The 19,122-nt window shown below is 48.0% G+C and overlaps 1 protein-coding gene across 1 annotated transcript in view; it reads left to right on the top strand.

Moving 5' to 3' along the window:
- ERICH2 (glutamate rich 2) overlaps positions 1-19,122 on the top strand; it is a 370,290-nt gene that overhangs the window by 46,663 nt on the left and 304,505 nt on the right. Inside the window, exon 4 of the mRNA XM_078683840.1 lies at positions 16,065-16,101. Within this exon, the coding sequence (XP_078539966.1) occupies positions 16,065-16,101 (37 nt within the window). The remainder of the gene's footprint in view (positions 1-16,064; positions 16,102-19,122) is intronic.

Raw genomic sequence — 19,122 nt, 5'->3', positions numbered from 1 at the left:
AAACCAGTTATTTTCCAGAAATTAGTATGATTAATTAATATCTCGAATAGTCATGTATCTGTAACTGGTAACACTTTAAAATACATGATCCCCAAATGTTCTCTAAAAGAATGTAGGCCTTCTATAGTGCATCGTACGCACAATTAAACCAATTTGTTAAGAAAGCAACTTGTAGACTTGGTGTTTGATTACTGGCGACTGTTAAATTGCGACTCCTGCGCAAAAACCTGCTTTTTAAATAGGGGTTGGCAGTTATTGGTGCTACCATTTTTATTGCTCCGGAAGATTGCCAGGTAAGGTAAAGTCTGCACCCTTTGCTAAATTCTTTCTGAAGAAGTGCAATGGGCCTAGCAGAACCATGCGTATTTTGATGCAACAAGCACAAAAATCTTCATGTTATTCTCCTTAAAGTCTGAATAGGTAATAATTAGCACATTATTACATTTAGAATTTCTCGGTGTTGTTTTTTTTCTGATGTTATAATTATCGCATCCAGCAGGAGCCACTCGTAATTAGACCCTTAGTGACTATCAATGAAACTTGATGAAAGGATTGTTACCTGATATATCTTTAATACTTCCCTCTGATTTCTCCATGATAAACCTAAATGGATCTGAGGGAGCATCACTTTCATTAACCCTACAAGAAAAACATCTGGAAATAACATCATTTGGGTCCGTAGAGGCGCGAATTGGCAAAATCATTCTTTATTCTGTTTCTTAGTTTACTGTACCCTAAAAACAAAATTATTCTGTTTTTTGTGACAATCTGAACTTTGAGATTTTATAAATGAGACTTTTATTAAAAAGGGAATTATAGGTGACTTTTATCTTGTGGGCTGAGAATGACACCAGTGCAATCAAGAAGAGGAGACATGAATCTCGACGTCGTTCCGGTAAGGAGTCGGACTCGAGATCGAGATCACCGAAGAAGGTACGATCTAAGGTGGTTACTCTGGATATCTCTGAACCGGAAGGTGAGGCCTCACCTTCAGAGTCGCGTGTTCAGTCACCGACGTCGGCTACGAATCCGTCTCCGGCGCCGTCCTCGGCCCGAGATGAGGAGGAGGTTCAAGTGGATGTGGATTCCGCGCCTACCGAAGAGCCGAATCCGATTCCTCCACAAGACCAGCCTGAGGGTTTCCAACCTCCATTTCCAACTCCAGGACAAGATCCATCTGCATTTCTTAATGCTATGTTTGGTGTCTTTTCAAGGGCATGGTACCCCTCTGGCGCACCTTCGGGTCCCATGGGTCCTTGGCTTTCAATCTAGGAGTCCCTCACTCCTATGCTCCTGCACCATTTATGCCTTATATGCCAGCCCCGATGCCACCTTGGCAATTTCCGGCTCCACTGAGGCCGTCAACGCCGGTTCCGACGTCACCCGCTCCAGAGCGACCTCGAGAACATCCGGCTAAACCTTCGGATTCGATACCGACGTCGATCCCGACTCCGTCGGAGCCGTTGGTGGATCCGGCTGAGAGGCGTGTGAAGGAGAGGTCCAGAAGGGAAGCCCAACGCCTTTTGGAAGAAAGAAGATATATAGAAACTCATCCTGATATAGAAGAAGGTGAATTGGATGAAGATAGTTTTGATGAACTGGCTGATGATAGTAGCCTAGATTTCTCCCCGGAGTGGAAATTACCTTCTGGCTCTGATACACCTTCTAAAGATGTCCAACCTTACCATATGGTTATGAGGAAGGCGGCAGATCTTCTTCAATTAACTTTACCTACAGTGAAATTTAAATCCAATCTTCTGACTGAGGTTTTACATTCTCCTAGTTCTGTAGTAGAACCGTTGCTTCCATTTAATGACGCCTTGACAGAGCCCATTTTGGAAGTGTGGAAGAAACCACTGTCAGCTCCTGCGGTTTCCAAGAGTGTGGCAAGAAGGTACAGGGTTGCTCCTGAGGACCCTGCTTTTTTTGACTTCTCATCCTTCACCAGAGAGCCTAATCATTCAAGCAGCTTGCTCTAAAAAGAATGTAAGTGCCTTTCCCCAGGTTCCTTGTGAAAAGGAGGCAAAGAAACAAGATCAGGTTGCTAAAAAGACCTTCTCCTCTGCAAGCATGGCATTGAAGTCAACTAATGCCACTTGTCTGATGGGGAGATATGTGCATGTCCTTATGGATTCTTTGCGTGTTCCAACTCCTAAAGTTCCTGATGCCAACAGAAAGGATTTTGAGGAGGTGATCTCAGATGCGCAGGCAGCGGCTCGCCAAGTTATACAAAGTGGTCTGGACACTGCAGACTCTGTGGCGCGTATCATGGGCACTGCTGTCGCCACTAGAAGATCAGCTTGGCTAAAATCCTCAGACTTTTCAGCGGATGTTCAGGCGACCTTATTGGATCTTCCTTTTGATGGGTCTGGCCTCTTTGGGAAGAAGGCTGATGCAGCTCTTGAGAGATTTAAAGACAGTAGAGCAACTGCTAAATCTTTAGGTCTTCAGATAAGTAGCTCTTCAACTAATAAGAGATTCAGGGGTTTTGGTCGCTCTTCCTTTCGGAATTACCGACCAGGTCAGCAGCAGCAGCAACAACAGCAGCAGCAACAAAATTCCATGTACAGATCATACAGGGGAAAGCAAAGAGCGCGTCCTCGTGGACGTCAGGCCTCTTCCTCCTCCACTTTCTCCAACCCCCCTGCCTCAGAAAAGCAGTCCTAGATCCGCCATTCAGGGTCATGTGGGTCCGGTGGGGGGTCGGCTTACCCATTTTCTACAAGATTGGGAATTGGTTACATCAGATCTTTGGGTTCTCAATCTTGTAGGAAATGGATATGCCCTTCCCTTTTGGGAATTCCCTCCCAATAACCCGCCTTGCCAAGGTTTTTGCACCGAGGAACATCTGTTACTTCTGCAGGAGGAAGTGCAGACTCTTTTAAGAAAGGGTGCGTTAGAGGTGGTTCCAGAGCAGGAAAGGGGTCAGGGATGCTACTCCCGGTATTTCCTGATACCCAAGAAGGATGGCAGACTTCGTCCAATCCTGGATCTCAGGATCTTGAATCTCTATCTGAAACAGGAGAAGTTCAAGATGCTCACCCTTGCTCAGGTTCTTCAAGCGCTGCTAGAAGAAGACTGGATGGTGTCACTCGACTTGCAGGATGCGTATTTTCACATCCCAATCCTGAAGTCACACAGGAAGTATCTCCGTTTTACGGTGGGATCGCAGCACTATCAGTTTGCGGTCCTTCCGTTTGGGCTTACTACTGCGCCTCGAGTCTTCACCAAGGTGATGGCAGTGGTGGCGGCGCATCTCAGAAGGTCAGGGATCCCTGTATTCCCTTATTTGGACGACTGGCTGATCAAAGCAGAGTCGTCCGAGAGAGTGCTCCATCATCTGCAAGAGACAACCAAGTTGTTGTACAGGTTGGGTTTTTTGATAAATGTACCCAAGTCTCACCTTGTGCCCTCCCAGCGCAACCTGTTCATAGGTGCTGTACTGGACACAACTGTATGTCGTGCATTCCCTACTCCTCAAAGGATTCGCGACATACAGGAAATGATTCCTTTATTTTACAATGGAGCGGTCGTTTCAGTCCTGAAAGTCCTTCGCCTGCTCGGTCTGATGGCTTCATGCATTCTGTTGGTCAACCATGCACGCTGGCACATGAGGGCGCTCCAGTGGTGCCTCCGCAGGCAGTGGTATCAGCACAATGGAGATCTCAGGGAGTCAGAGAGGATCTCCAGAGAAGCGGCAACGGATCTGTCTTGGTGGGGCGTGGAAGGTAACCTGTCTCAGGGGAAGCCTTTTCAGTTGCCTCCTCCAGTGGCCACAGTGATAACGGATGCATCCACTCTAGGGTGGGGTGCTCATCTGGGGGATCTGAAGGTCAAGGGTCTTTGGTCTCCAGAGGAAAGGTTGCTTCACATCAACCTTCTAGAATTGCGGGCGATACGTTTGGCGCTCAAGGCCTTCCTCCCTTCCCTTCGCGGTCGTTCGGTTCAGGTCCTGACGGACAACACGACCGCGATGTGGTACATCAACAAACAGGGAGGAGTGGGGTCACAGTGTGTCTGCAGAGAGGCTCTGCGTCTCTGGTCCTTTGTCTGATGGCAAATCATCTGGCCGGAGTTCTGAACGTTTGTGCAGACAGTCTCAGTCGGCAGTTGTCCACCGACCACGAGTGGAGGCTTCACCCGGAGGTGGTTCGTCACGTCTATCGGACACGGGGGACTCCTCGGGTGGACCTGTTCGCCACTCACGAGAATGCTCACTGCCTGTCATTCTGCAGTCTCCAGTTTCCGATGCAAGGAGCATTGGGGGACGCGTTTCAGTTGAGTTGGGGAAATCAACTCCTTTACGCGTTTCCTCCCATACCTTTGATTCCTCGGGTTCTGAGGAAGATTCGCCAAGACCGGGCCCAAGTCATTTTGGTCGCCCCGGACTGGCCAAGAAGGGTGTGGTATACAGATCTTCTCCACCTTTCCTCTCACCCGCCGCTCCGTCTCCCTCCCAGGGCAGACCTCCTCTCTCAGATGGAGGGGCAGGTTCTACACCCCCACCTCCAGACATTACACCTTCATGCCTGGAGATTGAACGGGGCAACCTGAATTCCTCTTCTCTCCCGCCTGACGTGGTGGATGTCATCTTGTCGGCCAGGCGTGACTCCACTAAGTCCATCTATTCTTATAGATGGTCAAAATTTGTCACTTGGTGTGGAGGAAAATCTATTGACCCTTTGAGAGCCCATTTGTCTGATGTTCTCCAGTTTGCCCTTTCTCTGGCGCAGCAAGGGCTTGCTGTTGCCACAGTTAAGGGCTATCTTTCTGCGCTCTCGGCTTTTCTCTGTTTGCCTGATCAGCCTTCTCTTTTCAAATCTCCTGTGGTTTTAAGGTTTTTGAAGGGTCTCACAAATAAGTTCCCTCCTGTTCCTTTTATTGCACCTCAGTGGGACTTAAATCTTGTCTTGACCATTTTGATGGGTGCTCCTTTTGAGCCTCTTCACAAATGTCCTTTGAGGCTTTTGACTCTTAAGACAGTCTTCCTCGTTGCAATAACCTCTGCAAGGAGGGTAAGTGAGCTTTAAGCTCTTAGTTCCAAGCCCCCTTTCTTGACCATTCATACTGATCGAATGGTTCTTAGGGCCAGGGCTGCTTTTCTTCCAAAGGTGGTTACTCCTTTCCACCTTGGTCAATCCATTACCCTCCCTACCTTTTATCCTCCCCCACACCCTTCCAAGGAGGAGGAGAGGTTGCACCGTATGGACCCCAAAAGGGCGGTGCCCTTTTACTTGGACTGATCTAAAGACTATCGTTTGGATGACCAGCTCTTCATTGGGTTTTCTGGCTGCAAAAGAGGAAGAGCGGTCCTTAAAAGAACTTTGTCAAGATGGATCGTTCTCTGTATAAAGATCTGCTACTATTTGGCCGGTAAGGAACCACCAGAGGGTATAAGGGCTTATTCTACAAGAGCTAAGTCTTCAACCTCTGCATTGGCTAGAGGTGTTCCTGTAGAGGATATTTGTAGGGCGGCAACTTGGTCTTCCCTCCACACTTTCGCGAAGCATTACTGCTTGGATTCCGAAGTGAGGAGGGACGGCCACTTTGCGCGCTCTGTCCTCCAGGATTTCCTGGTTTAGAAGAGTGGACACCCTCCTCCGGGAGTGGGGACTGCTGTGGGACTCTATTCACAAGGTGAGGAATACACACGGCAGATGTATCTATCAGAAGAACAAGTTACTTACCTTCGGTAACGCTTTTTCTGGTAGATACAATATCTGCCTGTGGATTCCTCACTGACCCACCCGCCTCCCCGTTGTCCACTCTTCTATACCAGAGTTTCTGTAATGTATTTATTTTATTGTCAAGGAGTTGTTTATTTCAAATGTTTTATTGCATTTGCTTCACACTGTGTGTTTTACCTTGATATTTGTACTGCGTATACTGTGTATTTGTCTACTGTCATTGGTCCGTCCGTGTGCCTCGAAGGCACGGAAAAAAGGGCGGAACTGATGTCATCACGCCGGCGTGGGCCGATTATAGGCGTCGGTGACGTCAGCGGAGTTGCGAGCGATGTTGTGTCTCTATGACGTCCGATTCCACGTCGGCGCGAGGCTACGAAAATAATTTCCGAATGTTGCTGACGCAAGGGGATATTCACAAGGTGAGGAATCCACAGGCAGATATTGTATCTACCAGAAAAAGCGTTACCGAAGGTAAGTAACTTGTTCGTTAGGCTCATAGAAGAGCCTAACAAGCAGATTGCCACTATGAGAGTGTCTACTGCATGTTTCTGCACAGAGTGGCATGCATCATGTCATGCATGCCACACCATGCAGGAACAAGGGTGCAATTCCAAGGGGGGGTGCACACCATGCACCCCCTTATGCACCCCATGGCCCATATTCAGCTAGGGGCCCTGATAGGGACTCCCTACCTGTATGTCCGCCACCCTTTTCATGGCGGGGTCGCCGCCTTGAAAAGGGCTGTGGATATGCAGGTCGTAATATGCTGTATGGTGCGGGCATTAGCACCGCCAGCGTATTCCGGCCATTTGCAGACCACCACCGCAACGGGACCCTTGATCCTGGAAGAGGCAGCGGTCTCGTGACTGTTCCACCATCACACTCCTAATACGGCAGGCAGACCCGTCGTGGTGGTGGTCGGACTGCCACGGTGAGTACAGTGGTCCCAGGACCGCCATATTCCTAAAGCCCCTTACTGCTTTGTTTTCCAAAGAAAAACTAAAAACCTTTGGGTGCATATTTACTAATGTTTGCACGAGTGCTCATGTGAGGCTGTGCAAACCTGTGTTGCAATCATAGGTCTTTATAATGTATGGTACATTGCCGTTATTCTCTGCACACAAGCAACCATGCAAAACCTCCATAAAGATATCTTTTTGAGGTTTTTAAAAATTATTCTTTTTCTCATGTTAATGGCCCTTCTGTTTAGACTACTTGTTTTTTATTGTTCAGCTCTCTTTATTAATTTATGCCACGAAGGATAACAGAAATCAACATTTTATGCATTATCATCAAGGAAATCTACAAGTCTATGCTTTATGTAAACAACAAACGAAGACATACCCCCCTATCTCCCAAAACGCTCAGCCTGTTTCATAAAATTGCATCAACAGCATCCTCATAGCCCATCGTGTGAAGCCCTCTCAGTGCAAATGTTGGGGGTGGGTTCAGATAATCGCCAGATACAGAGGTATTTAAGGCAGGTCAATTCCAGAAAGTCCCAGCACAGGAGCGAGAAGTAAGGGCGCCAAAGCTCCCTGACTGATGTCCCTTGGTTGGCAATAGAGAATGGGATTTTTTCCTTGCCAAGGATGTGCCAGAGGCGGTGGAGGTAAATGTGTTGGTAAATGTGTCGTTCCCCCAATGAGAGAGTATATTCTGAATCGCCGCCCCTAAAGCTAGACCAATCTGCTTCCCTTGTCTTGACTTCAGGGGGTAAGTAAGAGGATTGGGTAGCCCCAAGAGCGTGCAAGAGGGAAATCAGGGAAGTTGTGTTTCTAGGTGGTGGTCAATACCGTCAAGCCCCTGTGTCCAGTAAATTTGCATTCGCGGGCATTCCCATAAAAGTTGCACTAGAGTCCCTGTCATGCCACACCACCTCCAACTGTCCGCACTCCTGATTGGGTCGATCCCATGAAACCGTTCTGGGGTCAAGTACCAGTATGTATCCACTTTGGCAAATGTCTTGGTGGTGAGGGCTGAGTTACTGGCGGTGTGACGGGCCCTGTAATATGTCCTCCCATTCCTTACAAGTCAATTGCCTCCCAAGCTCCTTTTCCCACCAGGTTTGATTAGGCTTATATAAATGTCTAGAGGGTTGGAGTAGGAAGGTATAGAGGTTGGAGATCAATTGTTTATCAGGCGTTTTAGTGATCAGCCATTTCTCATAAGGGGTGAGGTGTCTGTGCATAGCCGTTTTATTGTCAGCATGAAGAAGCCAGTGGCGAAGTTTCCAATAATGTAGGTGCTCTGTCTCTGGAATGGCAAAATCCGTTTTCAACTGTGTGAAGGAGATCACCATCTCCTCATCCATTATGTGCCCCGCCGAGCGGCAGGGGGTCTGTCGCCAATTAATAAATGTTGCAAGACTGCTACCAGGCAGGAAGTCGGGGTTGTCAAACAGGGGCTTCAGGGAAGAGGGAAAGGACATTAGTCCGTATCTGGTGCTACATTGATCCCAGGCAGGTTTGGGGGCCTGTGTGGCCTCTTCAAGAAGGGAATCCTCCATAGGGGAGTGCCCGCCACTGCAAGATCTTAAAAAAGCCAGTGTTGTTCCGATTCACTCTTGTTCCATTGAACAAGATACCCTAGTTGAGCTGCCCGAAAATATAGCTGAAGATGCGGGATACCAAGATCTTCATCCTCTGGATGGAGATAGCTAACTTCTCTCCTTAATCGGGGCCACCTCCCAGCCCAAACAAAATGATGCAATTCGGTTTGCAGTTTAAGGATCATCCCTTTCGGGGGCTCCAAGAGGAGTGTTTGAAACAGATAGAGAATTTTGGGCAAGATGATCATCTTGATGGCTGCGATTCTGCCAAGCAAGGAAATCGGATGAGGTTTTCAGTGGGCGAGTTCCGATTTTATGTGCTGGTATAGGGACAGGTAATTAAGTAGAGATGAGGTATGTAGGAAAGAGGCCAGGGTATCCCCAAGTAAGGGACAGCTGATTTTATCCATTGTATAGGCTATTGCGCCGCAAGTTGGGCTTCCATTGCCGGGGATAGAGATAAGTTCAGAGCCTGAGATTTGGCAACATTGGCCGGAACCCAGGCCGAATGCCTCCAGTTCAGACAGGAAGGCAGGGAGTGCTGAGGTCTGGTTATCCAGGGTAACCAGCACGTTGTCAGTGTAAATACTGATCATATGTTGTTCCCTATGCGATGATAAGAACTACACTGCTTCTTGTCTTTGCCTGGTTTTGGGATGATCACCACCGAAGCTATCAACATCGAGGAGGAGATAGCCCCTGGGACAGAAAAGGAGTTCTATAGCTGCGTTAAAATCGGGGCCAGCCCCATGCAGAATGTTTTATAAAATGTGGACGGGAATCCGTCGAGATCTGGGACTTTCAAGGTCAGTTAGCGAGAATTCGCTGAGATCACCTCTTCCACACTGACATTGCGCTCCAGCGTGTCTGCCTGGGGTGGGGTCAGACGTGATGTGTGAGTGTCGGCCAGGTACGAAGCGCAGTCTGCAGGGTCTAACAGTTGGCCCATGTAAAAGTCTGCGTAGAAGACTTTAAATAACTCAGTGATAGAGGCGTCATCTGTAATCTGCTGGCCCGTAGGGTTTCAGAGTGAGTGCCTGTCGAGGTCAATGCTTGCCAGTTGCTTGTGAGCTGCAGACATTCTCGGAGCCCTTGTACACTGCTTTAAAACCTCCAATTCTTTCACTTGTCTAGATAGATGGGTGCGCTTGTCTTTGCATGTTTTATTTTCACAGCCGAAATAGCTCTAAGCTCACCACAGATGGCCTTTTGGCAGGGGTGGCTAGTGAACTTTGAAAGTGGTGAGGCGTAAATACCTTCTTCAAATTTGAATAAACAAGCACAGAACCTAGAGAGCACAACCTATTTCAAGGATTCTTCACTGCAAACATTTTGTAAAATATTAGAACAAAATGTTCACTTTGGATCCCAAGCGCATATTAATTAGCTTGAAGTCTAGAGATTTTGAAAGGACACTGATGACACATTTGAGTATTCTTGTGACGTGCTAGTATGCCCTGGCTTTTCCAGGTATAGAAGGACTAACCTCCTTCATTTGTTTGTACTACGTGCATCATGCTACCTTTTTGCCCTTTATCATTTATTTCACTAGGTCAGTTATAGCAGGACCAACTCGGCCCTTCAGCTGTCTGATGACGTAACAATAGGTGTTGTGCATGAGTCCGAAAACATCCAACTGGGCATGGGGCGACTGTGTCAAAAACACGCCACCGCCCGAGCAGGATGCTATATTTACACATGATGCACTACATTGGGCATGCTCACCATATACAATGGTTTGTCAATGTGAGTCGGGAGCTGAAATGAAAAGCGCCCCTCACATGCGCAGATAATCTGGACTCCTGTTCTCTCCTATCCTGCGTGCCTTGACATGCGCACCTTTATTTGTTTGAAACGCACTACGCAGGCATGGAAAAGTAAGCAGACAAATTGTGAAAGATGTCAATTCGTCTGTTTACATTTCTGTTGCTCGAACTGCAGTGACTGAGCAGTTTCTTATTCTGTTGATGCTAGTGGGGCGCCGCTCCAGCGCCCCCTATGCACCAGCCGCCACTGCCTTTATGGTCTCCCAGAGCGTAGCTGTAGAAATGTTCGGAGTGTCATTCAAGGCAAGTGAGGGCTTTGTGAACTTGCTTCACCTCTTCGGGGCGATGTAGTAACATGTTCCTCATTCGCCAAGTCTGTGTCAGGTGGCGAAGTAGGGGGAAGTGTCATCATGAGCATGATCACGGCAGTGGGGAGAATCTCTGCATCGGAGGAGAGTGTGAGAATGTCTCACGTGCCCAGGAAGAGATCTAGCCGGTGTAGCTTTTATGTGCGTGGGAAAAGTATGTGTAGTCACAGGTGTGGGGATTGAGTGTTCTCCAGATTTCCAGTAACCCCATTTCTCTAAGCTATTGTTGTCCCTCTTTCGTTAGTGCCCCGGCCTGACCATGCCTATGTGTGGACCTGTCTAGGTCATTATCGAAAACCAAATTAAGGTCTCCTCCCACTCATACCCGTCTTTCCTTTGTAGATAGGACTTCTGACAGTTGTAAACGTAAAAACACCTCCTGACCTTCATTAGGGGCATACACAGATGCTGTCACGAATGAGCATTCATTAAGGGTGAGATGAAATGGAAGGAGGCGTCCCTTAACGTCTGCTACTTTGGGACCAGTTTTCCCCTTAAAGGTGTGTGCTACCAAGAACCACCCCCACTGTCTTGGTTTGTGTCGAGGAAATAAATTGGAGCCGGAAGGCACATCAGTGGAGCCTGTGATAGTCCTGTGGGAGGAGGTGTGTCTCTTGAAATAGACACATGTCCGCCCGAGTTCTCCAAGTATGGCAAGATCACTTTACATTTGACCGGGCTATTGAGGCCCTTCACATTAGGGGAAAGGATCCTAAGGGAAGGTCTAACAGCTACCTCTGATTGCTTTCGATGTGTAGTCTGGAAGACAGCTTGGTGTCTCCCTGCACGTGTTCCTGCTTCGTGTGCATCATGGGTTCAGTACCTGACCACCTCCACCCTCCCCCCCAATGCCCGCCAGCAATGCAGTCAGCAAAAATACTTGCCCAGCAACGTTATGGGGAGCCAGTCTTGGCCAGATTCTCAGGGATTGACTCCAGCGCCGCCTGCCCTTGGCAATTGTGGGTGGGTCTTGCAGGGCTGATTTTTTTCCCGGTCTGCAGGAGTGCTAGCGTTTCCACTCATCTGTTGAGCGTGCCGAACATGCCCGTGCTCTGGCACCGCCCGCCAAGGTTTCAATACCCAGTATGTTGCATGATTCCCCCAGAGACTGTAGCTGGAAGAGTTTCGCATCTAGGCGGAAGACGAGGAGGAACGGATGCTCCCATGAGTAGGGTACCCCATATTCCAGAGGTGAGAAGTTGCAGGCCCGAAGGCACGCTGCTTTTGCAGGCTTGACACCACCAGGTCTTGATATAGAGTGGGTGTTTGATCTCTGAATGTAAGAGGATGTTTCTCACAGGCCCTGCGAAGGACTATTTCCTCCACCTGGAAGTCGTACATGCAGACCAGAATGTCCGCAGGTGGGATCGTCTCGAGCCAGGGGAGGGGGCGACTGTGAACTTGATCCCTCTTTATCTCCAGGGTTCAGGGATGTCAAGAACCATCCAAAAAAGGTCTGCAACAAAGCCAACAAGGTCCTTGCTCTCTGCTTTTGAGGAAACACCTCTGATCCTAATGTTATTTCTGTGTGAACTGTTCTCAAGATCCTCAGCATGTGCTTGGGGGTCTAAATGTTGATTACGGAGGCAAAGATTTGCTGCTGCAATGCCTCAACATTCTCCACATGGCTGTTATCCTGCCCCTCCAAGGTAGCCACGCGCTCCCCCAGTGAGCCGATGTCTCACTTGAGTTCCTTGATGTCCCTGAGTGATGTGAACAAAGATTCTAGGAAGGAGCGGGTAATTCGTTCCTCCGTACCCTCCTCGTTCTTAGCCTGGGGTATGGAAGGTGCTGGGTGATGATTCCCAGAGGCTCCCCCAGCTGAAGCATCTCCTTCAAGTTGCTGGCCTTCTTAGATTTTGATGCAGCCATCACTGGGGCTCCCACTTGCACTCCCCCAGGGTCCTACCACAAATCAAATCCAAACCTCGATGAGTCCAACCAGACTTGTGGGAAGTGGCCCCCGGAGCCCCCAGCCCCTTGTGCTCTCTCCCAGGGATGTCCCCGTGGACCGGCCACTTGGAGGCTCAAGGTTCCACTTATAGCCCCAAGTCAGTCGTGGTCAGACGCTTGAAGAGTTGGGCTAGGAGGTCAATTTTGCGTGCATCGGGGAGGGAATACTACTGGTTTTGAAGGGCTCTATCGCTATTGTCTTCTCACGCAGCACCCCGGGCATGCATCACATGGCATATGCGCAATGCCTCAGAGCCCAGCAGCCAATCCTCAGCAGAGGGACCACAAGTCACAAACACTGTCTGTGAGGGCCGCTCATCTGCCTGGGCTGCCTGGCTCCCCCGCAGCCGCCGCCGCACACACTGCAAAGCAAAGATGTCTCTACCCTCCATCCTGCACCCCCCCTACGGTAACAATGCGTTCCTCATCCGGGCCCTGGCGTCCGCTTGGTCAGGCCCATAGCTCAGTCCTGGCGGAAGGGGGGAGAGGGGAGCAGCCTCCTCCTTGGTGGCGCTCTTCCAGTAGGCCCACCGTTGACGGCGTCAGGCCTCATAATGTGCCAATCATGCTCCTTGTACGCAGCATTGTTCAGGCCCTCTCAGGCCCCTGCCTTCCTTCGGTCCTGAGTCATAACTGCCAAGGCTCCGGGCCGGTCTGGCCAGGCGTCCTTCACAAAGCCCCAGGGCGGGCAGGCACCAAAGTGTATGGCCACACCGCCACACCACTCGCTCACGGCTGCGGGGTGTCTTGATCGCAGACCGTCCACCAGGCCGCGCTCCACTGTCGGCCGCAGCGTCTCCCAGCGCCACTCGGGAACATACTGCTTTGAAACTCCGGTTCTATCGACCCCAGACTCTAGCGGTACAGGGGCGGCTCTGGCAGGGCAGTTGTGCTGTGTGTGGTGGCCTAGATCGGCAGTGGCACCGGAGAGACGGAAAGGAGCTTCTCACTCGGTCGCCATCTTGGCCATGCCCAGTACTTGTTTTTAAAACATTTAACCAGAACTTTCTTTTTATGCATGTAATGTACTTTTTTTCATTGATAAAATGTGGCACAGTTGCTGCTTTGCTGTTTGAAAGAAGTAAAGTGCGTGATTAATGTATGCACTGTTTACCCCCTAGCTTTGAAACTTCCAATTACAAATTATGTAAGGTGTTGAAACGAAAAGCTTTGAGGCAAACAAAACATTTGGTCTCTAAGATGATGTGAACTAGAGTGACCTTATTTGTCCTCTGTTAACTTGTTTGTCACTTTTCCTGACAAGGAAATAAATCAATATTCTAAAAGCACTGATACAGTTTACTTGACACGCGATTTAAAAACATAGCGTGGATAGCATGTCTTCAGATATAACAGATTTTAAATAAAGTGAAGCAATGCTAACTCATGTAACCAACATGCTTTACCTTTTTAAGCCCCCACAGTCACAGAGATCTCCAGCAAAGAATTACTGCAGACAGCTTTCACTTCTTTTCACATGGATTCTCTCTATGGTAAAGCACATGACTGCATTAAATATCGGTTCTCGAAATATAGAATATCCACACAATAGTCAATAATAAACCTTTTATTAACGTTCGATCTATTTTTGTCTTGTAACTTGAATATTTCGCAGTGAAGTCTGTAGAAGAGAGTATTAGGGGTTGGAGGTGGGGACACACATTTGTCCACAGATTTAACTGGCGGGCAACCTACAAAAGTGTGTGTGTGTATGTATGTATGTGTGTATGTATGTGTATATATATATATATATATATATATATATATTATGTATGCACATACATACAAAGCCACATTTAAACATTTTACGCAAACAATGCTGCTTTGCAATGAAAGGTAATAGGTCATATTGGGCCATATGTAGGTAAATGGCATTTACCGAATTTTACCGATTCGGTATTTACAAATCGGTAAATGCCATGTAGGTAATTATTCGGTAACAATTCCTGAATCGTTAAGATTCAGGAATCAATGGCAATTACCGAATCGGTAAATACCTATTCGGTAAAATTACCGATTTTTGAAGGGGGACAGGGTGTCACTTTGACACCCTGTTGCACCCCTGATTCTGGCTTGTGTGCCATGCGACACACATACATGCCCTTAGGGTTCCTAAGGGCCTGAGGCCCTGTTTCCAGTGCCAATTACATCCCATATTACCGATTCTGTACATTTACCGATTCGGTAATTTACAGATTCGGTAAATTTACAGAATCGGTAATTATCTGGCCCCCTACATATGAAACTACAAATACCGGTCGGTAACGGCCGAAATCGGCCGTTACCGACCGGTATTTGGCCACCTACATCTGGCCCATTATTGTGTATGGCAAGGTGCGCTGTTTTTTCTGTGTCGCAGCCTGGCACATTCAGTAGCTGCGGTGGTGGTGGTGTTGGGGGGCGGGGGATGTGCAGGACAAATAGAGAAGGGGCATGGGCCCTATCTGGCTCCCACTAGAGACACCAGTGAATTAAGATTTTAATCAGGTCGCACAGTTGAATAGTGCATATTATACGTGGACAGTCGTGGGTCATAAGTCCTATATTTTGCCATGAATGCTAATGAATTGCTGTTTTACATGAATACACGCATATGTTACTTTGTTACTTATGTGAAGCACTCCTGCCAGTATAGCCCCATAAAATTTCAAATAATACACTTCTCTCTTCCACTTGAAAAGTGTTAGAGAATAACAAGGGTACAAAGGATTGCAGTTATCAAGTGTTAGTTTTCTGATGTTAAAGTTGGAAAGAATTACACGATTTCAATTAAAAAAGTAAAATGACTTGTTGGTATGGGATTTTGTTATCCTGCAATGTAATGCAGTACAAATCTATCCTTCGTAAGTGAATATTAAATGAAGCACTGTGGAGGAGTACAAAACAAAATGATTTCAGATGGTGGGACCTATATATGGTTCTATAGAAAATATCTAGATGGGATAATCATTTGTTGCAGGAAAATAAATTCAAAATGTAGTCTATCAATCACGTAGTCAATAGACCGAGGTAAAGGTAAAAAAAAAAAAATAACTTGCATTTAATGTTTAAAGAGCTAAGACGATTGGTAATGTGTACAATTAAAAATAAACATAGCACAGTCAGATGTACAGCCACGCGATAAAAGTTTTAAAGTCAGACACAGGTGGTGGGTTAAAATGTTTTCCTTCCAGTATTCTGAACTATTATGAAACTGAGAGAAATATTTTAAGTAAATAACTTTCAAGCCTTGGTGAGCTACCCTATTATCTCTGGCAACGTTTTTTTTTTTTTTAGCGTTGGATAAGAAAGTAGGGTAGCTTAACAAAGCCTTGACATCATAGACTGGAAGTCAAGAGATGCTAAAGTAAAATGCCCAGAAGAAAAGCCTTATCACGCCTTGCACTCTGGATTTTGAATAAGCTGGACTAAGGTTCCACCATAGTCTGGACTTGACTGTTGTCTCCTACATTTGAGAAAGAAGACGAAACTCAGCTTATCGCTCAAAGGGAAGCTCTCACCAGCCTCATGAGGAACCTCCCTCCCGTTTTTGTCCCTTGTTTACTACATGGACAGATTACCTCTCATGCTAAATAAGTGTTTGAGTTCACCTCTTTTAAGTGTGTGTGTTCAGTAGATCAGGTCACCGTGCAATGACAGTTAATGGCTGTTTCAATTGAAGGACTTTAATTATTGACAAGTTTTTCTCTGATCTTGCCTGACTTGCATTACAGATTTTAATTTTAATTCATTTTTTCAGGATGAGTTCTTCAGAGAAGGCAGATGCTTTAATTAAGGTGAGAGAATGTTGTTTAAATCCCTTTAAATATAACCACACTTGCGTTCTCCTCATATTCTTTCCAGCTGATTGAGCAATCCTGTTAACATCGGCAAGGCTGGGAAGCTATAGCCCAAACATTACTGCCACTTTTACATGAGTTCAACTCAAAATGTGCCAGGTTCTTCCAGCCTCCCATTTATCAGACACTATTTACACACTTTCCCTCTTTGCAATAGGTTGATAACTTTCTGTGTCATGTCCCTTTTCACCTGTTTAGCCATTTATGCTCTGCCTAAGCCTTTCGTAATTGGATAATGTTTATTCTATAAAAACATCCCCACTATTTGAAAGGGCTCCTTACCCCGGAGTCATAAAGAAATGGTACTTTTAGGAGAGAAAAGGTATGGTTTTACAAAAATAGAATTTCTCAATCCGATAGCAGAGTTCTCATCGGTATTACATTTGTACAATCTTTTGAAGCCTAAGAAGCATCGAAAAGAGTAGATAGATGCCAGTCACAGTACTGACCTACGTGCTACGCTGTCTCCTCTGACTACAACTTTACTCTGCCAGGCTCTCAGAATCGAAATTTGCCTAGCTTATGTAACGGTAAGTTTCAATTCTATTAAGGACACGGAGGCGAGGATTATGCTATATTCTTCCTTCGCTTTATTAGAATATTGCACACAGCAGCTCAGGAAACTAAATGTACACAATGCTCAAAGGAACAAAGAGCATCAAAACCACTTGTAAGAACTAAAAAACTACAAGTCCCATGATATCAGTCCTGGTTATCCAACGTAGTCCTTCCACTATGTCCGCCACCAGGGTAGAAAGCCAGTCCTTCCCTCGACTTCCTCCTCTTTCTTCGCGCAGATCACACCACTCACTCACTGATCCTGTTTGACGCCATCGTTTCCTAGCAGAAAAACAACAGCGTAAACCAGGTGCCACAAACATGCGAACAGAGGAGCATCGTAAGACTGGCACAACAGAACTACAATGTAGAACAGTCCGAAAACGCTTTACTTACTGCCATACGGGTGGGTCCCGACTATGGAGGGTTAGCTGGGTGGGATAATCCTCGCCTCCGTGTCCTTAATAGAATTGAAACTTACCGTTACATAAGCTAGGCAAATTTCGATTCTATGTCAGGACCGGAGGCTTCAGATTATGCTAGTTCAAAGCTTACTCACCACCAACTGGGCTAGGTCCACTACTGGTTTGAAATAGAACCTCTTAAACGTGGAATCCGAGGACCAATCCGCTGCACGCATGAGATCCTCCAAACGAGCTCCCACTGAAAAAGCCTTCGAGGCCATGGCCCCCCTGGCCGAGTGAGCCCCAAAAAGTTTCGTATCAATGCCTGCCTCTTGCATGACCCAACGCACCCACCTTGCAATAGTGGGGGAGGAGACTGCTTTGTGTGGTTTACGCAAGGCAATTAGTAACTGTCGCTCGCCCGCCGGGCGAATGTCTAAGGTAATGTCCTCATAAGCTTTCAAGCAATGCACAACACATAACTTCGGGGTGTCCACAAAAGCCGGGTACGAAATAGATCGAGTTGCGGACTTCGTGCGACGCCCCACCGTGAAGGTAACTCCCTCCGGAGAAAAAACACGCGCGGAAACATCCAATGCGCGTACATCCGAAACTCGCCTGCAAGATACCAGGCATAGAAGCATGGCTAATTTCGCCGAAATCTCTTTCAATGACAAGTAACGATTAGCCGGCCAGGACAAAAACAAATTCAAGACCACGTTGACATCCCAAAGAACCGAATACCTGGGTTCCGGAGGCAACGTCAGGCGAATACCTCGCAAGAGTCTACAAACAAAGGGGTGCTCCCCCACCGGGGAATTCTCCACCGGTTGGTGACCCGCAGAAATCGCAGAACGCATAGCGTTGATCGTCCTATACGCCAGACCTTTCGTCGCCAATTCAGCTAAGAAATTTAAAATGGGAACAAGGCCCGCGACCAGGGGATCCAGGTCCCTTCGAAGACACCAACGCATCCACCGAAGCCAAGCGGATTTGTATCGCTTTGTCGTGCTATCAGCCCAGGCTTTTGACAGGAGGCCCTGAGCCGATCCCGAAAGGCCTGGGAGCGACCAACGGCCCCGGAAAGCCTCCACGCCATGAGGCGGAGCGAACTCCGAGTGATGAGAGGATGCGGTTCCTGACTCGGATTCAGCAGGAGGTGAGGAAACTGGGGGAGTAGGATTGGAAAATCCCAAGAAAGTTCCAGAAGAACCGGAAACCAAACTTGCGATCTCCAAAGTGGCGTGATCAACACCAAGTCCGGCCCCTGACGGCGCAGCTGCGCTGCCGCCCGGACCACCATCGAAAAAGGGGGAAAGGCATAAGGCCGGTCCCGGCTCCAATCTTGCAGGAAGGCGTCCGTGGCCTCCGCTAGAGGGTCTGGTCTCCAACTGTAGAACCGTGGTAGTTGGTGATCCAGGCGGGACGCAAACAGGTCCACCGTAAACGGACCCCACAGGTCGGCGAGCCACTGAAACACACGGGGATCTAACATCCACTGGCTGGAATCCCGCAAGTGTCGGGAATGCCAATCCGCCACCTGATTGACTCGGCCCGGTAAGTATTCCGCCGTCACCGAAATGTGCCGGGAGAGACAATAGTCCCAAAAAGTCTTTGCCAAATTCGCTAGCGCTCGAGAGCGCGGACCTCCCAGATGGTTCACGTAGCGTACCGCCGAGACGTTGTCCATTTTCAGCAGGACACAGGCTGTCGCCGAGTCCTTGGTCCAGCAACGGACCGCAAAGGACCCCGCTAGGAGCTCCAAGCAGTTGATATGTAACTGTTGTTCGTCGGAAGACCAGGCGCCGCCGGTGGAGAAATCCCCGCATCGGGCGCCCCAGCCCGATCGGCTGGCGTCGGATTCGATGACCAAATCCGGGACCGATCCGAAGATCGCACGCCCATTCCACGCCTCCATGTGCGTGAGCCACCAAGACATCTCCTCTTTCACTTCCTCCGTAAGGGGCACCATCTGGTCGTAGGACATACCCCGTCT

This window comes from Lissotriton helveticus, chromosome 3_1, assembly GCF_964261635.1.
Source record: "Lissotriton helveticus chromosome 3_1, aLisHel1.1, whole genome shotgun sequence".
NCBI classification, from domain to species: Eukaryota; Metazoa; Chordata; class Amphibia; order Caudata; family Salamandridae; genus Lissotriton; species Lissotriton helveticus.
The sequence above is the reverse complement of the archived record's forward strand: the minus strand, read 5'-3'. Positions and strand labels throughout refer to the sequence as shown.